This window comes from Pseudopodoces humilis, chromosome 1 (assembly GCF_049639895.1).
Source record: "Pseudopodoces humilis isolate 2021_Gansu_Grassland_sample_001 chromosome 1, ASM4963989v1, whole genome shotgun sequence".
In the NCBI taxonomy this organism is placed as follows: domain Eukaryota; kingdom Metazoa; phylum Chordata; class Aves; order Passeriformes; family Paridae; genus Pseudopodoces; species Pseudopodoces humilis.
In genome coordinates this window covers 126227599-126251378 of record NC_142200.1, presented here as the reverse complement: position 1 = coordinate 126251378, position 23780 = coordinate 126227599, and the positions used below count along the sequence as shown (strand labels likewise).

At 36.2% G+C, this 23780-nt stretch overlaps 1 protein-coding gene across 2 annotated transcripts in view; it reads left to right on the top strand.

The window, feature by feature from the left end:
* Positions 1-23518, top strand: part of NXPH1 (neurexophilin 1) — a 139473-nt gene extending 115955 nt beyond the window's left edge. For both annotated transcript variants that reach the window (XM_005518830.2, XM_088058961.1), the window contains exon 3: positions 21566-23518. In XM_005518830.2, the coding sequence (XP_005518887.1) occupies positions 21566-22327 (762 nt within the window). In that variant the 3' untranslated portion in view covers positions 22328-23518. The remainder of the gene's footprint in view (positions 1-21565) is intronic.
* Positions 23519-23780: the final 262 nt, after the last annotated feature.

The window sequence follows — 23780 nt, the reverse complement described above, 5'->3', positions numbered from 1 at the left end:
TTTTTTTTACATAATTATGTAAATGTAATAACAGCAAAAACCCCAAGGAACATTAAAGTTCAATAAATACTGCATTGAATATAAATTATTTTAACCTGCTATAAAAAACAAATCACAAAATCTGTGATACCAGCGTCTCTATTGTCTATGTAATTTTAAATCTTCTAGTTATATCTTGATATACAGAGAATGTCCATATGAAAATCTATGGGCTAATGATTCTGGAAGGGAAAATATAGAGATCTGTGTTTATTTTACCCAGATCAGTTATTTCTAAAATGAAAATAAAAATGTGTATGCCACCAATTATGGCAAGAATCAGTCATAAAACTTAGTGATGAACAAAATGCCATTAGTTCCATATTTAATTTGTCATTGACCTGCTCTATTTAAATATAAAGCTGGTTATTATAATCTAGCTACTATGTCTGTGAGTTCATCCCCTGAGTGTTTCCTGTCTAGTGGAATTGTCGAGATTGTATTTTTTCTCTATTTTTCCAGTACAAGACCTCTTACAAGATCCACAGTTCTTAACAGTGCTGATTGATGACCTAAGACCAAAGTCTATCAAAGTTAATTGAAAGACTTCATTGTCCTTTTGATCGATCCCTCTGTCTTCTGGTATTTTAGACTCGTGGCTTTTCCTTCAGTAATAAATGATTTCTGTTGTTTCCTCTTTACAGAATAAGGGAGATCTACTTTTAATCAGACCTCACCAGCAAAGGATTTGTTTCTCAGGAGAGAGAAACCCAGTTTTCAGTCAAAGAAGATTTTGAGAAGTCTAGGGGTGGATGAGGAAAGATCTTGCTAAAAGCCTCAGAGAATTTGTGAGAGTAAGCTCAGAGATCTTAATATTGTGTTTCATGGTTCTGGAGTTTGAAGGTTTAAACTGGGAGGCTAGAGACTTTACCAGTGAGAATGGATCCTATATCACAAACCCCAAAATCTACAGACTCACTGGGAACCACTGGGGAGATTACTTTGTGTTCATGGTTAGTAATGAATAACAGGCAGAGAATGCTGAGGTGGGTTGGGGGAGGGAGGGCAGAAAGTCTCCCCTTTCATGGAGAAACACATTCTACCTAGAGAAAATGATGGCAAAAGTCTGGCACGCTGCTATCCCTTAGTGATTCAGCTGTAAATAGTTGCAGGAGCTTCCTAGACTAAGCAGATTCTTTTTGCCATCCCATTGTCATTGCAGGCATCAACTGATCACAGATGCCAGATCTGCAGCCTTTAAATCTTTCAAGTCAGACCTGCTTAGTTTGCTGACAAAAAGAAATTTCCCAATTCAGTACTGTGGAGTCAATAAAATGTAGCTGTGGCAGAGCAAGGTGCATTCTCTTCTCCCTGATGTGCCATAATCATCAAATTGTAAGCTAAGATACAATTCCAGAAATAACGTTGCACATAATAGTTGATGTATGAAGCGGAAAGAACATAGTTAATTTGCAGAGGTGAATTTGAGCTTTCGTCTCCATCAGACAGGAAAATCTGGTTTTGACTGCAGACTGAGAACATTTAAAATGGAAACCTCTGATGGAAATATATATGGAATGCAAAGAAGTGTTTATACGGTCAATTTTCTATCCAGATGAACCTTCTTATTTCTTCTTGTCAGTTTTACTGGGACTTTGTATTCATTTCCTTGCAGTTTTTCCTTGTATATTTTTCTGACTATAAATTTTTTCACGGTTTCTTGTTTTTAGAGAGATATCTTATGTCTTGCTGTGTGAGAAAAAGCCCCTCTTTAATGACTTAATATAGGGGTTACAATCCAAAAGACAAAAGTATGTAACTTTCATTGAAATATTGAATTTCTAACTCTTACTCCAGTCAGTGTAACTGTACGGGTCTTTCCTCATAGAAACAGTGATTTGAGACAACAACTAAGCATTAAATTCTGTCTTTAAAATATTTTCAGGGACTGCACCTTAAGCTGCATCCCTCCAGGCCAGGTAGTGCCTTTTTGGATGTAGGAAGCTTATTGCAGTGGAATTTAAAATGTAAAGTTGAGTATTCTCTAATAAAAAAGTCTATGCTCTTGCTTTTTTCCTGTGATAACTTTCTGTTGCTGTTTATTCACAAGTGGTCTTGAAGTGCCTTGAATTTACATCATGTAAGGATAGGTGTGTGGGCCTTTTCTGTGAAACAGCTGGCATACAGTACCTGAGTCTTTTGTGATTACTTGTCCAGGTATCAGTGTCATCACAGTAGACACATAGCTAGCTGGGAGTACAACTTCTGTATGGCAGCATTTTTTCCCACTTAGATGTCTGTAGCAAGATTTGCCATGGTATCTTTGGCTGGTACTTCATTCTTAGCAGATGGCAGGACGATACAGTGCATAATTGGCTTGGGTACCTTGATAACAGTGTATATTTTGTTCAGAAAAGGCTATTCTTGGAGGTTAAAGAGGATTTTTAAAAATGTCCAGCAGCTGCAGATTTCAGAATGGAGTAGGCTGAGAATTTCTTGACAAAGCTCTTCTTATGAGGACTGAAAGTATTGACAGGAAATGGCTTGGTGAGTTTGTGTTTCAAGTCTTCTTGAGCATATTTTTTTGGTTCAGAAGGAGCTTCTTTACTGCCAAGAAATGAAAGAGGAAAACTTCTGGGTGCAGAGCAAGCGAGGAGCTAGTATGTCCATCTCCATTTACACAGTTGGTTATTTTTTGTTCTTCCAGTACAAATCTACTTAAATGTTGGCCATAAACCTTGGCTGCATTTTAATATTGGCTGTGTACTTGTGATCTTTCTCTACTGATGCTTAAAAAGGGCATTGACTCTTCCTTTTATTTGATTTCTGTCTGGAGCTATAAAATTAATCTCCCAGTCATGCTGCAATGAGCTGTGTCAGTGGAAGAGAGATAAGTTTCATTTTTTTTGCCTTAAAACTTCTTCCGAAGTTACAAAGAGTTGAGCACATTTACTTTCTCTTTTCAGTTTTAACAAAGCCCTTGTCTTTTTTTCTGCATTTCTATTTTATCCATGTCATTTTGGTTCTTTTGTTTTATACTTCACATTTTTTTCAGACTCTTTTTTTCCCCTTCAAGCCTAGTTTATAGTCTCTGACAGGATTCTTTCTATGCTATCTGCCAAAACATCTGTTCCTTTTCTGAATAAAAAGCTTGCTTCTCCAGAAAGTGTCACACGGGTCCACACCAAGTATAAACCTTCATTCCTCTCTGCAACTTTGCCAGTGATGGACTAGCACTGGGAAGTTTTGTATTCTCATCTGTCTTGTCTCATTTTTCATTACACCAAATTCAGTAGTGTAGTGGGGCAAAAAAATAATTTGTATTTAAATGTACACATTTCCTTTCAAAATATGCTAGTACTTCTATGTGCTTTCTATTTTTAATCTTGCAATTTCTTCCTGAATTTCTAATTGAAGCAGATACTTGTTAACATCAAATTGATTCTACTTAAAGAAAATAATTCTATTGCCTGTTCTTTTCTACCAGGACATTTGAATTACTACTCTCAATGAAAATGCACCACAACTGTCCTTGGTTCTTCTTAGATTCATTTTGGCCATTCTACAGTTTTGCAGTCAAAACAACATTCAGAAAAAATTTGGGTTACCATGAGAAAAATATGTAACTTTCAGTACTTTGGTAATTTTGATGCAGGTGACAGACTTGCTTTTATTATAAAGTTCTTAGACGCCTTTAGAAAAAGGTCAGTACTTTAAAAGAACATTATTTTTATGTTGTGTTCCCACAGACAATAAGATTCACATAATTAATTTTAGTAACATTTTATAAATGGTCAATACTAGCATTGAATAATTTAAATATTTTTCTCTAGTATGGATAAAATATTTATTGTTCTCTGTGATGTGAAGAAAAGGATAAAAGTGTTTTTTATATGTATTTGTCTGTGTTATGATTTGTTGCTGAGATCATAGGCTTTGGATTATAATAATACTAAGGAGAAGAATACTGTTTGTGGTGAATAATTTCAAGTTCCTGCAAACTTTTGTGCTTTACTGTGGTAAATAACATGAGACAGCAATAGATAGAAACTTCCCTCTGGACTGCATCTGATTCACTAATTCAGCCCCTTGAAGTTTTAATTAATTTTCACAGAAATTCATGAGTACTTTTATTTTTTTTTTTGTCTTTGACAGAAATTACTTCATTCTTTAGAGGAAAAACTGTGTATTTCCATTGTCATATTTGTAGAATTTGCTTAGGGGTTTCCAGTGTCAATCTGGTATGGGGATGGGGAAACACATTCTGTTTCATTGTTCCATCTCTCTGCCAGACATAAAGAGTTTCTCCAGGTGACAGAGATTTGATAAATGCTGGGAAACTGTGTAAAGAGAATTGCTAAGGAAATTGAATTCAACCCTTCTCCATGGCTTGATCCCCCCTAGAACAGGTGGCCTGGCACACTGGCCACAAGTTCCTGTTGACTGCCTCCATCCAATACCTCAGAACCCTGGTGCTGGGGATTTGTTTGTGGAAGCTGGCAAGCTGCCTTCCTGGAGGAGCTGCAGCAACAGAAAGAGGGCTGGGAATGGTTCAAAAGTCCTCAGTCTTTTCATGGCTCTTGTGTTTTGCTGGTTCTTTGAAATGCTTAAGAAAGTTGGTGTGATTTGTTAGATGAAAGTTTGTAAATTCTTAGTCAAAGGAATATTTTCAACACAACACACTTTCTCAGTCACCTTTCTGTGAGGACTTGCACGCGTCTCTTGCCAAGATCTTAGGGCAGAGGGAGTTTTTTTAATTTTTGGCTTAAACTGGCCAAAATATTTATTTAAAAATAATTTTTGTTACCTGTGTAGGCCTGTCTTAGTATGATCAAGACAGCAGAAAATGGGAAATGTTCTTAATCCTGACAAATATAAATTACTCATTTAATAAGTTGCTATTGACTGGGCTATTCAGTAACCGTGTGGAACAGATTAGAACTTATGTTTATGACAGCATAGTTCAGGAGTAACTCCAGTAAAGTGCAGTTAATGATTCTATTTTTATACTAGAAAATCAGCAGTCTCTTTTTGTCCCTTGAGGTGCAACCCAAGTGGCTTGTAGCCCATCAAACTGAGAGGTATCTTTAATGTGTTCCTCTGTGAAACCTGAGCTCTGTTTACATGGGAAATTACTCCCCCCAGTGAACAACTACAGTGATTTGTATTTACTTTGGAAGATGTACATTTTTCAATGGATAAAAATGAAGAGAATAGTGCTCTGAGATTACAAACAATTCAGCTCAGACCTCTGTGCAAGCTGTCTTCTGAACCAGTAAGAGCAGAGCTGCGCAGCGCCTCAGTTAAGGTCTGCTAATCGGTGGATTTAATTAGCTGCTGCACAACCTCATGTCCACACAGATTGTCTGCTTTGAGGGATCTTGCTGGTATTTCTGTATGAGATATTAATCACTACAATCTCAGGGCAGTAGACACTGCATTCCAGTTTTCAATGGCAATGTGCTTTAAGTATTACAGAAAAGTAAATATAAGTACAGAAATAGTCAACATTCAGGTTTAAGACAGAAATGTTCTATCTTAGTTACAAATACCCTAAATCCTGTACATTTTTTTTTTATTGACAAACACATGGAAAAACCATGAAACTGTGTGACAAACCATAACAGTATTAGGCACTGGTATTTACAAGAAAATTATTATCAGTTCAATGTGATTTTAATCTGGCAGAGAATGTGCAGGTAGAAGCTTGTGTTCTGGTTTTAACGTTTGCAATAAGACCTGAGTGCATGATAGACCATACTGCCTCTATGTTACTTGTCTCTCAGTTAGCAAATGTTAGTCTGAAATATAATTGAATGTAGATTTGAAAATAATCAAGGAAAAATATTAGATTTGGAGATACAGAATTTAGAATATAATCATACTCAGAGGAATGATTCAAAGAAAATGTTCTCCATGTTATAACTTGAAATTTGAGGAGGGGAAGAGCTTTTGTTCCTCTTTTTTCTGCAGGATCCTTTTATAGAATGAAATTTAACACAAAGTGAATCTCAGCTGGTTTGGAATTATATTACCATCTGGGGGAAGATTTTGAAACAAGCCAAAACTAACAGATTTTCACCAGCCTCTTAAGAATTCTAATTGCCAGGAATTGGGCATTTCTTAGGAGCAAATTGACAGTGCAGTAGTGTGAGTCTGCAAGATTTGTCTTGGCTGCAAGGTCCTCTTGGCTGGAGAGACTTTTTTTGATTCATGTAGAGTCACCTAGAGCTCAGCAGATAATTTTAATGTTTCTAGTTAGACAGTCTGTTTCTTCTACTTCATCCGGAAACAATGGCCAAAGCTGCAATTAACATTGTCAAATCTGAGTGAATTCTTGATGATGTTGTTGGTTAACACCAGTGTTGACCAGAGAGGGTCAAGCTGCATGCCTCAGGGGCTCTATAGTGTACTTCGAAGTCCCTTGGTAAGGATTAGCAATTAAATTACTAGTTCAAGTCCAGGAAAGGTCAAGAGTGATTAACAATCTCTGTTCCATTGGTTAGGGGGAAACAGATGTAAAATGAAGTGATGATCAAAATCCAATTCCTAGTAGATATTTTACATCATAGACACCAAACTCCTAATGATCCCTTGTTAGCAATCTGATTAGAATGGACAGTAATTGAACAGGCACAGAGAACTGCCATGCAGCTTCTACTGCCATTCCCCATAAGCAAAAGTACTGCAATTTTCAGTCTCAAGGACAAGCTGAAAGTTTCAGTCTCTCTTTCTGAGATTTTTGCATTCTGTTTGGAAATCTTCCACCCTGAGCAATATCAAATCATATTTTGGACCTAAAATAAAGCTGAAAATCATTTGAAGGTCTCTGAATGCAGAATCAGCTTCATTTTAAGTCTGGAAGGTTTTATTTGATAATTTTAAATATATGTGGCTGATCCTCAGCTGGATTAATCTGACATGGATCTGCTGAAAAATTAGTTAAATAGCAGTCAGTGAACCTGGAAAAAGCTGATTCTGCATTACTCAAAGTAGACAATCATATTTAGTGTTCACAAGTAGTTTTGGAGAGAGTATAGCAAAATTATGTGTATTATACATACAAGGCCCGCCCTTCTTTTTCTTGCCATCCAGCATTTTAGGATTAGGTGAGGATTAGGTATGTTGGGGGCTTAGAATGAGTAAGGGTTTGGGGCTGGGGCTTAGGCTTCAGACATTTGCCTAGGGTTCCTACCGTGATATAGCAAAGCTTTAAATTCCAAAGCTTTGTATTCTCATACTCCTGTAACTCATGACTGATAGAATGTCTTTCTCATAAATATGATATCTTTTAGACCAAATCTGTGTACATGCTGTTCTCCATGGAAAAGCTGTTCTGAAATTATCAGGAAATCTATTCTCTTAATTCATCTAAGAATGCTGCTGGATTACACTAGATGAAAATTCTTCCATATTTTAACAATAAAATCCATAAGATAAATGGAAAAAAAATTTCAGTGGATGAATAAAATGCCTAAATTATCTTGTAACAGGTATCAGATAGACTTTTCTTGCTGTTCTAAGGTCTCTTGTCTTAGTTATCTATAGAGCAAACTAAGAAAGAATACACTCTAAAAAGCAAATAACTTGAATAAGATTCTTCTGGTTTCCTCTAAGTTTATAAAAATTATATAATTAGATTTTTATATAGTAAATTTGAAACAATGGAAAAATATTCTTGTTATTCACCAGGTAGCTTATGTACTACCCAGAGATGGTGTTGACTGACTGCTAAAAGATAAAGGGGGACCAGAGGGATTTACATGTTGAAAGCCATTTATAATGTCTTCCAAACTGTGAATACAATTTTATTTCTTTTTTTTTTGTTGTTCTTTCACAACGACATTGTAACACAATATTCATACTAGACATGAGTATGATTATTTTCACTATCATATTTTGGCAGAGGAGCAAATCAAACATTTTTCATTAACAAGGGCAGTTTTTCCTGCTCCTGTAGAAAACTGAGACCACTTAATGGTTCTACAAATGGTTTTCAGGCTTCTTGTTGACATAACCCACTTCAAAGATGACTTTGTTTCCTTGAGCTCACATCCTTTTTAAAAAAGCTAGTGGCATTATGTATATGCAGTTATTGGAATTGGTCTTTTTATTGGTACATACTAGATTTGACATGGGAAAGAGAAGTCCAGAGATTTGTACTAACTCTTAGCTCTGCAACTGAGTTAAGGCATCACTAATATTTCATCTTTTTGCTTAGCCTTTGTCAAATGTGTTTCAGTGAGAAATCTTTCTAGGTCAGTGACTATATATGTTTAGCTTCTAGTACACCTTAACCCTGACCACTGGGAGGTCTGTGAGCATTGCAGTAATAGTAATAATATATAACACTAACTGTAGGTTATGAAAGGATGTCTGTTCTGAAAAGACATTTTAGAGAAACACAAGCAGGACTGTCATTTTCTCCCTGAAAAATGGAACTGCTAAGCATTTATATTTAAATTAAATGTTTTTATGAGTTCACTGAATGTTATTTAGCAAGTATATTATAGCAAAGACATGTTACCTTCTGCCTTAGAATGAAGATATTATTGCTTTTTCATATTTATCTTTTGTATCAGCATTTGGCAGGTAACAAATGAAATTTGCTTGCTAATGTTAAATTGTTTTTTGCTGCTGCTCAGCCACAAAGATATAGAAGGACGAGATATTGGGAAAAAGTTATTTGCTTTTTCTGGGCAGGCAGATGAATGTAACTGTGATCTTGACCCGCCCTTGATGAAATGTTTATTCTATGAAAGGCAAAGCACTTAATTCCTGTCTGAATCACTCTACTGAAATCTTGTTCATGCAGGAGGCTGCACAAGTGGAAATGCAGATAGAATTAGCTCAAATATTTCAGTATTGGTCAAGGTGGTGATGCCTAGAATTGTCTGAGTTCAAAGCAGAGTTGATTCCATGTATCAGTCAAAAAAGATAAAGGCTTTCTGAAACTTGATGCGAAAAATTTGTGTTTGTCTATCCATTTTTTTGTGCCATCTCATTTCCTAACTTGTGCAGATTTTAGAAAAATAATGTCTGATTTTTCCTGAAACCTGAATTTTTATACTCTAAGAATAGGAAAACAGGATCTTGAGTTAGTAATGAAGCCTAAACTTGTAAGGATTCCACTTTAATTTTCCAGACCCCAGTGCTCTCTTTAAATTTAGAAAACACCTTCTGGCAACCAAGATTTGTAGGTTTCACTTTAGTCTAAGCCTGTTTTGATAGACTAATTTAATTTTTTTACATACCTGAAAAGTTGTTGTCATACAAGGTCAGAGCAATAAATGTTATGATTTTATTCTTTATGTAGGATAAGTTATATAATTACATCACTACTTTATTATGCTGCAGTCATTTTGTTACTATGCAATTAAAGTATTTTCACCATCAGCATTTGGAGAAAGCTCATAGGTGTGTAGCACTATATTATAATCTGCCTGTAAGACTACATTTCTTCTAGTCACCCTGTCTAGAACTGCAGTGATAGATCAAGACACTGGGACTCGTTTTGAGGTGAGCTGGTAAGATGAGAATGCACTGTATTTGCATTAGAATAACTAGTGCTGCAGTATTTCTCTTTATGAGCTGAGTTAATATTTCTTGCTAATTGGAAATGTCTGGACCTTTTATGAAGGCTGAAGGCTGGGAAAGTCTCTGAAGGGTTTATGAAACTGGTACTCAAGTCTTGATTAAAAAGATAGAAGTCTTTCTGTTATTTGAAGATGTTTAGCAAAAGACAGCAGGCATAAGGTAATCCCAAAGATGTCAGTTTACTAGACTTTGAACTGTCTTGTGTTTAACTTGCTTCAGTACATCTTAATAAGAATTTAAAGTAATGTATCAGAACCACTCAGGAGAAGACTCATGGCCCCCATAGACAAGTTCACAGTGCTGCTCATCCTGGAAGATGGCATGCTGGAGAAACATTCACGTATTCTCTTCCTAAGTTTTTTGTTACAGTGTGAAAAACTTAGCAACGAATAACCTCCTTCAACTTATGTGTCAATGCCCAAAGGACTCTTAACTCATCTCAATTTAAATTAATGACCTTAGTGATAGTATTAGCAATTGGACCATGGCTCTCATGAGCCAGCTATTTGCATATGGAATTTGATTAATCCTGCTGGCTATCAATTTTCACTTTTAATTAGGTGTGATACTATTGCAGGAGAAAATACAAGACTACTATAAGGCAGCGACTATGTTGATTTTCTATTGAATATTCTGTTTTATTTGGCTGTGGTAAATTCTCTGACAACGTCTGTTTGGATCAGCTCAGAAAAGTACCATAGACATTAGAACAGGTCTGTGCAAGCTCAGTGATAGTGAGCACAAAGAAGCACTGTACAGATTGAATATTAATAGTTTATAGGATGTAGAGAAATTGGTTTATGGTATCCCCTTCCCAGTACTAAGAAGCTCTATTCCTCTTAATGGCATAATAAGTGTCTTGTAATGCAGTGTCCAGAGTCACATAAAGACCAGCAAGTCTTTAGGCAAGTGTGGCTGGGACTTTTACTGAAGCTACTTGGTTTTCCTGCATCCTGACTGAGCAAATGTACACTGATGATAGAGTCTTGCTCAGATTTGGATCGAGACTAAATTTTGCCTGGATCTTGTAAGTATAACATGTGGTGTCTCCTGATTTCCAACAGGCCAATCTGTATTTTTTTTGACATCTTTGCACCTTGGGAACGTTGCAACATGTTTGTGTATGTCATAGCCAGGAAAACAATGTCCAGCATGTGGCTTGCCTAGTAGAGCTGGTGCCCACATGCTGCTACTGAGCATAGCCCTGTAAGAATTAGCAGACCTTGACAAAACCATCAAGAAAATCTCAATAAAAATTCATTGAATACATTTGCAATAGAATAGCTGCTTAATGCTGCCCTTGCTCACCAGAACAGCTTTAAAGAAATACACCTCTTTCCTCAGAAATTAATTTTAATAAATAGTGATTTCCACTGACCAAAAAAATGAATGATCAATGCCTATTAAAAACAGCTAGAAAGGCATTATATTGCTGTATCTGGTTAAAATTCAAAGAGAAGAAAGCCTTCTTCTTTGAGATCTCAAAAGCCTTCTGAGAAGTTAGTACATGTATCCAGCAAGGGCATAAGGTGGGGATGAAGGCATAAAAGTTAACAGGGATATGCCAAACTCTGAACATTGGAACAGCTTCCTCTATGTTTTAAAAATGCCTTTCCTGAAGTATTTAGATGTTTGTAATAAATGAATAACTCATGGTGAAGAGCAGGGAATTTTAATTATAGGATTTTATATTTTTACAACAGAATTTCTTGTACCTGTGGGAGCCCCATTTTTTTTTTTCCCCACAAGCATCACATATAGATATGAAATGCCTTTGTGTGGCAATGTACACTCTGCCAACATCAGTGGGAGTTAAATCTCCCCAAAAGACATCTTTGTTCAAATTCAGATTTCTAGGATGCACCCATGAATATATATGTGGAAAGTGACTCAGCTGTATCAACATTCTAATGTTTTTCTCTGGAAAAAATATAGCATCAGACACAGGAGTAATAAACTATTTGGGTGGATTTAGTGTTATTTAAATTTTTCATTGACACTAGATGATTTGAAACATCATGTAGAAAATGAGTACTATTAATAGAGTATGTTAATAGTGCACAGTGGCCTTTTCCATTATATAGTACCAGGCTATGTCAAGTGATAGTCTTTTTCACTTTCTTCAAAAGATATGGCTACTCATATGATAATGGATATTTTCTTCAGTGTGTTACACAAAAAGCAAACTATAGTGCAAATTTTGATTAAAATGTTGCTCTGTGGCTTTTCATATAAAATCTAATTTTATTTAATATTACTTTCTACATGTATACAGAAAATGGCAAGCTAATATTAATAAAAGAAGGCTTACAGGAATGTGGAGCAAGAACAATAGATCCTTGTCAAAATTTATTTACCTAGCTAGACTTTCATTTCAAAGTTAGCAGCACTCTGTGATACTGGCATAATAAGGGGTCTTAAAACTCTGTTAGACATTTTTAACCCACTTTAATTTATTCCATTGTAGTTTAATCCCCTGCTGAACGGGGATGGGGTGAATTTTCAAAAGTCATAATCCACTGAAGTAAAAAATCTGTAATGACAACATAGACAGCAGGCTTCAAGAGTTTAGTTTAAATTATTTCCAAAAATGTAAAACTTAGGGCAAGAGTTAATAGGATATTTCATACAGTTATATTTCAATCCTTTTCCAAATCTTTGTACATTCACTTGCATCTCTGGCATCAGAAATACTTGGGCTCAGTTTCTGTTCTTTTAAGGCAAAAACCAGAAAGCTGTAAAATTCTAATTCGAATATTTTCACAGGGTATTGTAACACATTTGGTCCTTCAGTTCACAGACTTTTATATGTAATAGCATAATATTTTCTAAGCTGAAAGAGAAATGGCATTTTACAAACCGAACACCTTTCATTCTGTTTTAACTGGGCACTAGAGTGAAATTAAGATACATAATATCACACTACCTTCATCCTTCTGCTCCTCTAGGATTCTTGCAGTTGACTTTATTGCAAGGTGAAAATTCTGCCCACAAATTGATTGAGAAAAGTTCTTGCATTTCCTATGTACTTGAAATCTACAGTTTTACACTCTTCCTTGACAATACCTTTGGAGCTCCTAGTTCTGGAAGTGGCTGTAACTGAGACAACACCTTATTTTCTTTAGCCAGGAAGCTCCTCTAGTGCCAGCCATAGACTTTCACAGCTTTGCCTGGCCTCAGGCACCAAAATTCCTCCTGAATCCCACAGGAAAAATGCCTGCTAGGTTTTATTGTGTCATGCTGGACCAGATTTTGGGTGGCATCAGATAAAGCTGGCAGATGACTTGTTCAAAATAACAGGATTAGAAAAATGAGAGTCTGAAGTAGAGATGAGGTGGTAGGGTGTTTCACGTGGTAGAAGATTCATACAGAAATAGACAAGTTCTTGTAGGTGATACTTATTGAGAATGAATAAATTCATAGCCACACCCCCAACTTAGAAAGTCTTTGATCTGAAAAGACTTGAAAATGAAAAAGATTTTCTGGTACAAATAGTATATTCTTCCCCTCATTTTGCATTCCTTGATTAAATCAGCATTTAGCCATTGTTGAACGCATGGTGCAGGACCAGATGGACTTCAGTTTTGACTTGCTAATTCTTTCAAACTCTTAAATGAAATAGACAATGACAATAATTCCTTTTTTTTCTTTTTCTCTCTATTTCTTTTTTTTTTTTTTCTCCTCTAAAAGCTACATGTTTGGACAGAAAACAGTGAGTTTTCTTCTTTGAAAAACAGTGACAGCAGTACCTGTCTTCACTCCTGCTTTCCAGGAAAAGGATGGAACAAACTGTAGGGCTGGCTTTTCATCACTTCCTGTTGTGGTTCTGTGATTATGGCTCTTAGTTCAAAGGTCCCAGTCTTATCCAGGCAGATAAAGGAGCCTGGATGTTTAATTCTGGGTCTGATTTCCACTCTGAAAGTCTGTGAAAGAATAAAGAAAAACTTCCTATATAACTGACTGTCACAGGGGAGAAGGCAGGACTGGCAGAATGAAGCAGAGAAAAAAAGAGGAGGAAGAGAAAAATATCCATTAGGGCACTGCTACTAGAAGAAATGCCTCTGTAATTACAGTCTAAGTCTGATTGATTTAAAGTACCTGTCTGTCTTAGTTGACTAAACACTTTTTGAGAGCCTGGTTACTAAACAATTATTTTAGTCACTAGTGAATAAAACAGGATGAAGAAGACTAATTTTTCAGATTCTAAATACTTGTGAATTTTTTTTTTATGATTAAATCAAACTCAAAAGATAACTGAATAGTACAAATCTACACTGTTTTTTACAGGAAACTTCCAGATGGGGAATTTCCTATATCTAAAAGGAGGATCAATACTAGCAAGTGAGCATACCTTGCTGTATGAGTACCACATCACTTCATCAGCTTCAGCATGCTTACAGATGTATAGGGAGAAGTGCACTTCAGCAGGACTAGAGAATTTCAGAAGTCATTTCTATAAAGCATTTATTGCCCTGCTTCCAGCCTACAGCCTTTGGGTTCTTTCCATAGAATTTTCTCCAGGGCAAGCTATGCACCATAGTTCAGATTATTCTTGGTTACTCTTGGGTGACTAGGTGAAGAGCATTTATTCAATTTGGAAAGTTCATCAATAAATCATGGAGGTAGAGGAGACAATCCATTCTGTTTCTCTCTTGATTATGGAATAGACCTAGAATTCCAGGTGAATGAATAGACCAGTGAATCCCACCCAAGATCATGGACTGGACTAGCAAAGAATATGATATAATTCAGGAGCTAACAGCTGGCAGGCCACCAGCTTTTTCATGTCTGTTACCATTCATATTCACAGTCCCATACCAGGGCTTGAGGCAGTGTCACAGCTTAGCTCACAATCCAGGAATGCAAGAGGGAGGAAATGCAACTAGTTCTTAAGGATTTTTATTGGGACCAAGCACTTAAGGTGCTTTACCATCTTTGCATTTCCTGAAAATTATTTGAGACTACCTAGTTTTCAGGTTTATTCATAACAGCAACTTACATTGTGTAGAAGGCACTTTAAAATTGTAATTTTTTGCTAGCTTTTTTCTTTTGCAGAACAGCCATTCCAATATCTTAATATTTTATGATAACAACTGTTAAGAATTATAATGCACCTAAACAAAACCATGTTGCTACTGTTTTATTAGTACCCTCATCTTTCTCTAGTTTTCATCTAATTTTCTAATTAGTCTTTGATTATCAGTCAGATCTCAAAGAGATATCAGGCACTGTAATTTCAATGATGTTAAATTTCCCTGAATTTATATCAGCTGTTGTCAGCTGAATTTATATCAGCTTCTTGTCTTACATAATTGCTGTTGTGTGAAAGATGAAAAAAGTTCAGGTAGCTACATTTTTGTTTTAACAAGGGCCATTGGAAGCAAGAATTATAGCTCTTAGATTAAAACCAGACAAATACAGAATTTAAAGCTGAGCTGAGCACACTTAATAGAAGTATTCTGAATTTTGTGACTCCTAAGGATGTTCTATACAAAAATTGCAGTAACAGTGTATGTTAAGTTCAATTTCTTAACCTAAAGATAGTAAAAAAAAATTACATCCCCTGTTTTCTGTGTGACAACAAATTATCATTTTTAAGCTTAAATGAATGATCCCAAGTGATTAGAAAATATTATTGAAAACTTCAGATGCTTCTTTTTATATGGTCAGTAATCAATTCAGTGCTCTTTAATGACAAAAACCAAATAAGATATTATGAATTAGTAGAGAGAAAAGACTGAACAAATAATGGAAGGCCGTATTTGCCATCACACAAGACCATGGTTCTGCTGCATCTTGAATACCGTGTACCATTCTGGTCTCCTCATTTTAAAGACAGAACAGGGAGTGGAGAAGGATAAAAAGGAAATTCAAAGCTATAGGTACAGAATGACTTCTGTACGAGGATTATTTGCATGATTCAGGAGGCTGTTAGGGCTGGAAAAGAGATCAATATCTGTTTACTATTATGAATGGATGTAGTTGAGGCATGTACTAGTGAGCTAGAATTCCTCATGCAGCTAGGAATCATCACATCTTCCACTCAGTGGTATCTATAGGAAAAAAATACTTAAAACATAGCAGCAAAGAGAAGTAAGGAGAAGCACGGGAAATTTGGATAGAATTTTCCATCTGGAGGGTTCTCCAAAGAAGGTGTCAGGATCCAGGTTCAAAACAAACCATTAGAGGAAACTGAGCTGTGGAACTCATTGCTGAAGTATCTTATGAATGGTAAAAAATTACAAAGTGTCAAAGTGAACAAATGCACAGAAGATCAGTCTGTTTAGAGTTACTGAAACAGAAAACTCATTTGGTCCTTCAGTTCACAGTTTTATAAGTTATAGCATAATACCTTAAAATTGAAAGAGAAATGATGAAACAGAAAACATACAGAAACTATCTCTAGCAGAGGAAACTAGAATTATTGGACAGATGGGAAGAAATTAGAGGTCTATAATATACTTGCCATGTTCTTGCCCTTCAAGGCATCTCTTATAGTTGCTATTGGAGACAAGATGATTTTTCCAAATGAGTCTTTTGTTTGATCCTGCATAGCCAAATTTTGGTTCTCATTTGACATTGTAGATCAAATGACATTCACATAGCAGTTACTGTTCCGTTTGTCAGACCCATCTGAGTTTGCAGATTTTTTGAATGACCAACACACATCCTTATTCTTTTCATGTTATGCAGCAAAAAGGTTTATAAGTTAAAACCAGAGTAGCTGTTTCTGTGAATTGTCCATGTATGTGTTTTTCTGTGTTTGTCCTCCTTTTCAAAGTGTCCATTTTAACAGGTACAAGTCCTTCATTGTGTTTTACTTGCATTATAATCATATGTCCATTAATTTGTACTCTCAGTTTCTTTGTGTGTTATCAAGTACCTGTAGAATATTGACTTTGACTTTTCTGGAATTTATTCACTGAATAAAATATTTTCATGCCACTGGTAACTCTGTACAATGTGCAGACAGCTGCAGGAAGAAAAGTGGATCTAAATGCAAGAGTGAACTCGGTCCTATTTTCCCTCCAACCATTGCATAAAAAGGATATAAGAATAGAAGGACACTGGATTCAGTGACAACTTTCTGTGCACTGACCTGCCTTGATAATGGTCCAGTTTATTGTAATGTCCATCAATACTCTCCAGCATATGTTGTACCTGAGATATCTTACCGAGGGTAGAAAATTCTGCATTTGCAAACACAGTGCTGCCAAATTCTTACAGTGCTATGCCAATAAAAACACTCTTGGTTTTTGATTAGTTATTTACCTTAAGAGAGAGATTTTCCACCTTGAGTATTAGATTGTTTGCATTTTCATTTACTCTCAAGTAGTCAAATATTCAGAGGAATAAATGCATAATTTCTAAACCAGTACTGTAATTATAGTTAAGGAAGTGTAGTAGATCTAGAATAAAAGGAAAAGAATGAGAAATCAAGGTGCATTCTATACCTTTTTGAATTATTATTTTTAAAAATCTCAAAATGCTTTAATTAATGTTAATATACCTATGGTTGGTTTTACACTGAGAAGAGCACCTAAATCACCACTTGAGGCTTTCATGGTTTCTTGAAATTCCTTTCAACTTCATTTTCTCTGCTCCAAATGTTAAGGTTTGACTTGGCAAAGCATTCATGGCTGAGTGAATTGAAATTTCAGTGTCTTGAAAGACAACTCCAAAATTTCTGAGACAAATAAACTGCCTATTCTTTAAGAAGTCCTAAAAGAACTACATATATTAATTAAAATATGCTTACTAAAGTTAAAAATTAAAAAAAAAATCATCATCCTCAAAATATAGGATAGAAAATGAATGGACTACTCTATTTTAATAGATTAGAAAAATTACAGATCAGTTCCTGTGTCTTTTTAATGATCCTTTCAGATATTTTGCCTAATGAAACCACCCACAGTCTCTCCTTCAAAGAAGAAGTAGAAGAAATGGAAGAACAATTTGTCAGTGTTTGTTGGAAAAGAGTTGCCAGGCAGTAGTAAAAGCTCCTGGTGCCTTTTTGATATCAGTAGACTTTACTAAGTAGTGGAAATCCATGCTTTCCAGCAAAAGTACAAGACCAGAACCAAATATCAGTCTGCCATGCTTAATAAGTGCTTTTTCCAATGACACTTGTAGCACTAGGTAAGCACTTTAATTTTTTTTTTGCTCCTTTCTGTTTTTCTATACAAACATTTCTGCCACCATCATTCAGAACCATTTCTGGCTATGCAGTCATGAAGGAAATCCCCCTACTCAGCCCTTTTGCAACACTGATTTATTGCACTGCAGTGGCGTTTTGGGTTAACACTGGTAAGCAGCTAAGCACAGTTCTCTGTTTACTTTCCCCTTTTCCCCAGTGGAATGGAGAAGAGGAACAGAAGAATAAAAGCAAGAAAACTCAAGAGTCAAGATAAGGGAAAGTTTAATAACTGAAGAATAAATAGTAGAAGAAAGAAAAGAAAAAAAACAAACCAGAACAAATAATGCAAAGGCAACTCTCAACACCCAACCAACTCCAGTGGGTAGAATGATGACCAGCCATTTCCTGAACAAAATATAACTTCCCCCTCTAAACCCCCCACTCTTCCTTTTAATTGCTAAGCATGATGCTACATATTATGGAATATCTTTGGTAAATTCAAGTTCTCTGCTCAGTTGTGTCTGTTCTCAATCCACTGTGCACCTCCCCAGTCTATTCACTTGAGGGGCTGAGAGAGAAATGGAGAAGCCCTCAGTGCTGTACATTTTTCAGCCAGAGCTAGAACATTAGTGTGTTACCAGCATTGGGGTCAAAAGTCTAAACCACAACACCATATGAGTTACTATGAAGAAAATGGACTCTAGACAGAGCCATTAAAATTGGGCCAAACTTTTCAATGTTTCATCTAGGAGTGACACTTGGCTATGGAAAAGAAGGAAAAATTGGTTATAGTGAACTAACTAATACAGAATAATATACAAGTTTCTGAATTATATGCAGATATCCCCCAGGAAGAGGACAAACCACCATAGAATTTAGGCTGCTCCATGTTTTATTTTCCACTTTAAATTGTCTTGTTTTCCACGCACCCCTAAAACAGGTCTATGTTTCAATTTCACAATAATAAGTGCAAAACCTCATGCTTTTGCATGCCCTTTCTTGTATTATTGCAACCTTGTGTTTGGGAAGAACAGAGAGTGAAGAAAACTGAATCAGTTCATGTGAAAGAACTGCTGCATTTGCAGAAATTCTATTACTCAGCAATGCTCTGTATTGTTGGGTGTGTGAGTCTCTGAGGATACTTTCTATAGCCTTTAGTATACTAGCAGTATATGAAAAAACACTTGGATGGAAAATATTAGTGAAGCACAATGAATTCTAGAGCTTTTTTATTATGCTTGTGGGCTGTTTTTTACGCACTCACACAGACTCTTGACTAGGAAGGGCAGGTTCAGGCCTTTACTCATGAATGCAACCCGTTACCCACACTGAAAATCACAAACAGAGGTCTCAGGGCTAACTGCACAGCCAGAAATCTTTCAGGTATTACAAAATCGATGACAGTAACAATCAGTTGTATCTGTTAGATTGGGCATGAAGCAGTATAAAATGCATGTAGCCTAAATCATCAATTTCCATGAAATATGCTGGCTTTCAAAAAACCATGTATTAGATCAGTCATCAGTCACTTCAGAAAATAACTCCTCCCTTTCCTGAGTCTTCCATTTCACATATCTGAAAAAAAACCAGACCTATTTTAAAGGTTTTTATTCTCTTACATATTGTTACATGGAACTGGTAGTCTAATCCTATGAAATGTAAATCATTAGACGCAGAAAGCAAAACAAAGGGAAAACAAACAGTAAGCAAAGAAAATTAGAGTGGTAAGCCGTCTGTATCCTACCTACAGATTGCTGATTGCTAGCTCTGATAGCTAACTGCTTAGATTCATTGTAGGTTGACAGATTCATTCTAGACAGGCACATTTTTCCTTTTAACCACATTTTTTTCTTATTTGCCCTCCTTCCCCATCTGCCATAGAAAAAAAAATATATTCTGAATCTCTTTCTCTCTCCCTGTGACATCTTCATTGCTGCTTCATTAACCAGTGCACCATCAGTGCATTTTATTACAGCTTCTCTCCTGGCCTACTGTGTTATTGATGCAGCTATGAACTGGCTATCAAAATGATAGTCTGTGTTTTAATCCTTCTGTCCATTCAAAAGAGGGGGAAGTTGTCTCTGGCAAAATCCTGAATTAAATCCATATTTTATCTATTATCCTTACTGGCCCCACATGAAATGGATTGGGGAGGTATAGTGAAGGATGCAACAGATTTATTTACCTATTTATTTGCTGTAAAAGGCTGGGGGCATATCTCCTGTCTGATCAGTGTATTAAGACTGATTTTATGTATGTGCCTTCAAATGACCTTGAAAAACTACTGAAGTTAATGAAAGTGTGTTTCAATTTCGTGATTGTTAAGAAATGAAAAGGCCATGCTGTGATAGATATCCTCCGTGACATATACCTCCAGTTGTACCAGTAGGGAGGGGACATGATTTAAATACTATCTGGTTTCCAGTGGGTTTCCTGGGTATGGAATGTGCTTAATTCATTTTTAAGTGAAGAGAAAGATATAACTGCAAGTATGATAGAAGCACATAAATCAGTGCCAGAACACAGGGGAATAAAACAGGCATATTTGGAATCTCATATGTAGCTGTGAAAAGGGAAATAAGAAATGTCATGGCCTCTTCAGAGCAGTGAAAATGTTAAAAAATTGGGCAGTGTGTTAGGTGCACATTTTAGGGGGAATGGGACTACATGTGTTGTCAGTCCCTTTCCATCCACCCTGCATGAATTCCTGCCCTCCCAGGTACACTCTGTCAGAGCTCTCTGCCAGCGCTGCATGTTAGACAGCTGTGAGCCTGCATCTGTTCTCTGTTTTCCACTCAATTAAAGCAAAGAGAAAAAATATAAATAAGACAAATTGCTCTGACAGTAAATTTTGTGAAAAGCTGTTTCACGTATATTGTGAAATACATGATTTCATAGGAACTTGGTGCAAGATTTTCTGTTCTTTTAAATGTGATTTTGCAGGAAAGTTTTTATTGCTGCTTTTAAATTAGTGCCTCTATATTTTTATTTTTTGTAAATATACAAAATGTTTTGTGTCTCACACAGATCACTATTTAATTTGGGGAGAAAATGGTGAAAAAAGAAGTGAAGCGAGGAAGGAGAAATGCTTGTCATACTAGATACAGACAAGGCAAATCAGTAGTTGGTCTGTAAGGGATTATTAGAAAAGGCTGTGACTCCTCCTGCACTAGCTGATGTGGAGTACACTGAATGTACAGCTGTCGACTCAAAACTCATTAAAATTTTCCTTATTCTGTTATTTATACTGTACTTGTGACTGAAGGTCCAAGTCAAGAACATAGACCAATGAGTATTCATAAAAGGAGTAGGGAAATTGTATTATTATTATTAGATTCATAATGACATGGACTCCAAGCATGGTCAGGCTGGCACCACCAAGACAGCGCCCTGACAGTGGATGCCAGGGGCAGCAAAAAGAAATGAATGGGTCTCTGATGGTGGAAGACACAGCAGCTTTGCAGAGTGAACATTCAAGCAAGAACACTTCACTCTGAGATGCCACATACAGCCTGAAGAATGACCAGTGTGTACCTCAGCTTTTGTAGTAATTCATCACACACTCATCACTGGCAAACATCATAACAGAAGAATAATGTGAATATCTGTGATTTAATCTGAAGGCCAATTAAAAAAAACTGGCAAAGAAGAACTGAATAATAGCTACTTGGAAAGTGGAGGAAAATGGACATTTCTCTTTTGATTTACTGAGTATAGAGTTCCAATTTAATTTCTCAAAAAAAATTTCTCTATGATTAGGAAATGTGGTTGTTTTGGTCTCAGGTAGAAATGATGGGGTTTGTATCACGTATCTCAATATATTTTTTCTTTTTTCTTCCCTTTCTTTTTCAGGTTACCTGTGCAAATTTAACAAATGGAGGAAAAACAGAACTTCTAAAATCAGGAAGCTCCAAATCCACACTAAAGCACATATGGACGGAAAGTAGCAAAGACTTGTCCATCAGCCGATTGCTGTCACAGACTTTTCGTGGGAAGGAAAATGATACAGATTTGGACCTGCGATATGATGCCCCAGAAACTTATTCTGAGCAAGATCTCTGGGACTGGCTGAGGAACTCCACAGATCTGCAAGAGCCTCGGCCCAGAGCAAAGAGACGGCCCATCGTCAAGACTGGGAAATTTAAGAAAATGTTTGGCTGGGGAGATTTTCATTCCAACATCAAGACTGTGAAGCTAAATCTGTTAATAACAGGGAAAATCGTTGACCATGGCAATGGGACGTTTAGTGTTTACTTCAGGCATAACTCCACTGGTCAAGGGAATGTATCTGTGAGCCTAGTGCCCCCTACAAAAATAGTGGAATTTGACTTGGCACAACAGACAGTGATTGATGCCAAAGATTCCAAGTCCTTTAACTGTCGAATCGAGTATGAAAAGGTTGACAAGGCTACCAAGAATACACTCTGCAACTATGACCCTTCAAAAACCTGTTATCAGGAGCAGACCCAGAGCCACGTGTCATGGCTCTGCTCCAAGCCCTTTAAAGTAATCTGTATTTACATTTCATTTTATAGTACAGATTATAAACTAGTACAGAAGGTGTGTCCTGATTACAACTACCACAGTGACACACCCTACTTCCCTTCAGGGTGAGGACCAACTTGTGTCTGAGACTGAAGCCTGGGGAATAAAAGAGTTCGAATGACAGGGCTGTAACCTCAAGGAGGAAGGCCACATTTATTGCCTGGAATGTGTCTACCTGCTGCTGATGATGTCAAATGGCTGCAAATATGTAGTGGAAAACAATCTAATGTTATTTTTGTCCAGTCAGCTCCATGTATCAATCTAGGTGTGAATCACTATGGATTTGAAATAAACCCATACACATACACAGAGACACACACACACATACTTTTCAGCGCACATTATTGAGATTCCTGTTAAGAAATCTTTCATTGTCTGATATCTAAGGATTCAGCATAACCTATCATCAAGCAAAATGGATTAACTAGACAGTACAAGGTTTCTTACGCAGACTGTTATGGAAATCTCCGTGAAAGTCCTTTGAGTACATGCCAATCAATAATCCCCACTCACGCATTCTACTGCTTGGAGTAGCTGTACTGGTAAATAATACTGTAGGAATAAATACTTGTTAAAATGGGAAAAAAAGTGTGTTTAGAGTTCAGTATTCTGTATTATATGAACACAGCAAAGTGTCATGACTTTTCCCAGCACACAGTAGGCACATTCAAGGTGGTGTTGGTGGCTCTTTTTCCATGGAGCAAGCCTGTTTCTAGTAAAGATGGGCAAACATTTGGAATTTACATGTGAGCAGACATTCTGGTTTAATGTTTCTCTGACTCTTTAAGCTCTGATTCTTAAAACTTGTTTGAGTTTAGGCCAGCTAAACTACTTAGAAACTGGAATTGATCTCTAAGAAGGAAAATGCCTGGCGGAGAACATGTAAGTTATAAGTGGCTGTCTTATCTTTATTACAAAATATTGTAACAAATTCAATATCCTAGTCTTCATTTGTATGAATGGTTTGTATTGTACATAATTTAACCAGTGTTATTTGAGCTGCTTATTAATATTAACTTGTAATTGTCTCTCTGCTTGTTATTGGTTAAAACAATCAAGGAAATGAGGAATCCATTTTATCAATGTAGCTGTAAACTCCATTAAAAGACAGAACTATGTACAAAGCATTTACTCAGCTAAAGTATTGTTGAAAGCTATACATATACAACATTACAGTCTGTCTGTATTTAGATATTTTATTTCCAGAGGAAAAAAATGGACTGTACATAAAAATAAAAAAATCTTAAAGTTGAGTTTCAATATGTACTGTGTAGATAGTAGTTTAAATAGTTCTGACAAGTGGGTAATACTCCAAGTCTAACATGATTTTCAGTATTGTCTCTTTGCCTATGTACATATATAGACATCTATTTATGAATTTGTGTGTGTGTGTGCGTATTTGTGTGTGTATAAGTACATGTGTGTGTGAGTGTGCTCAAATACAGATATATGTTGAATACACAAAACTTTCTTGGGCCCTTTTCCTAGCAAGGAGATCTTATTACTGAAGATCTTGCTAGTT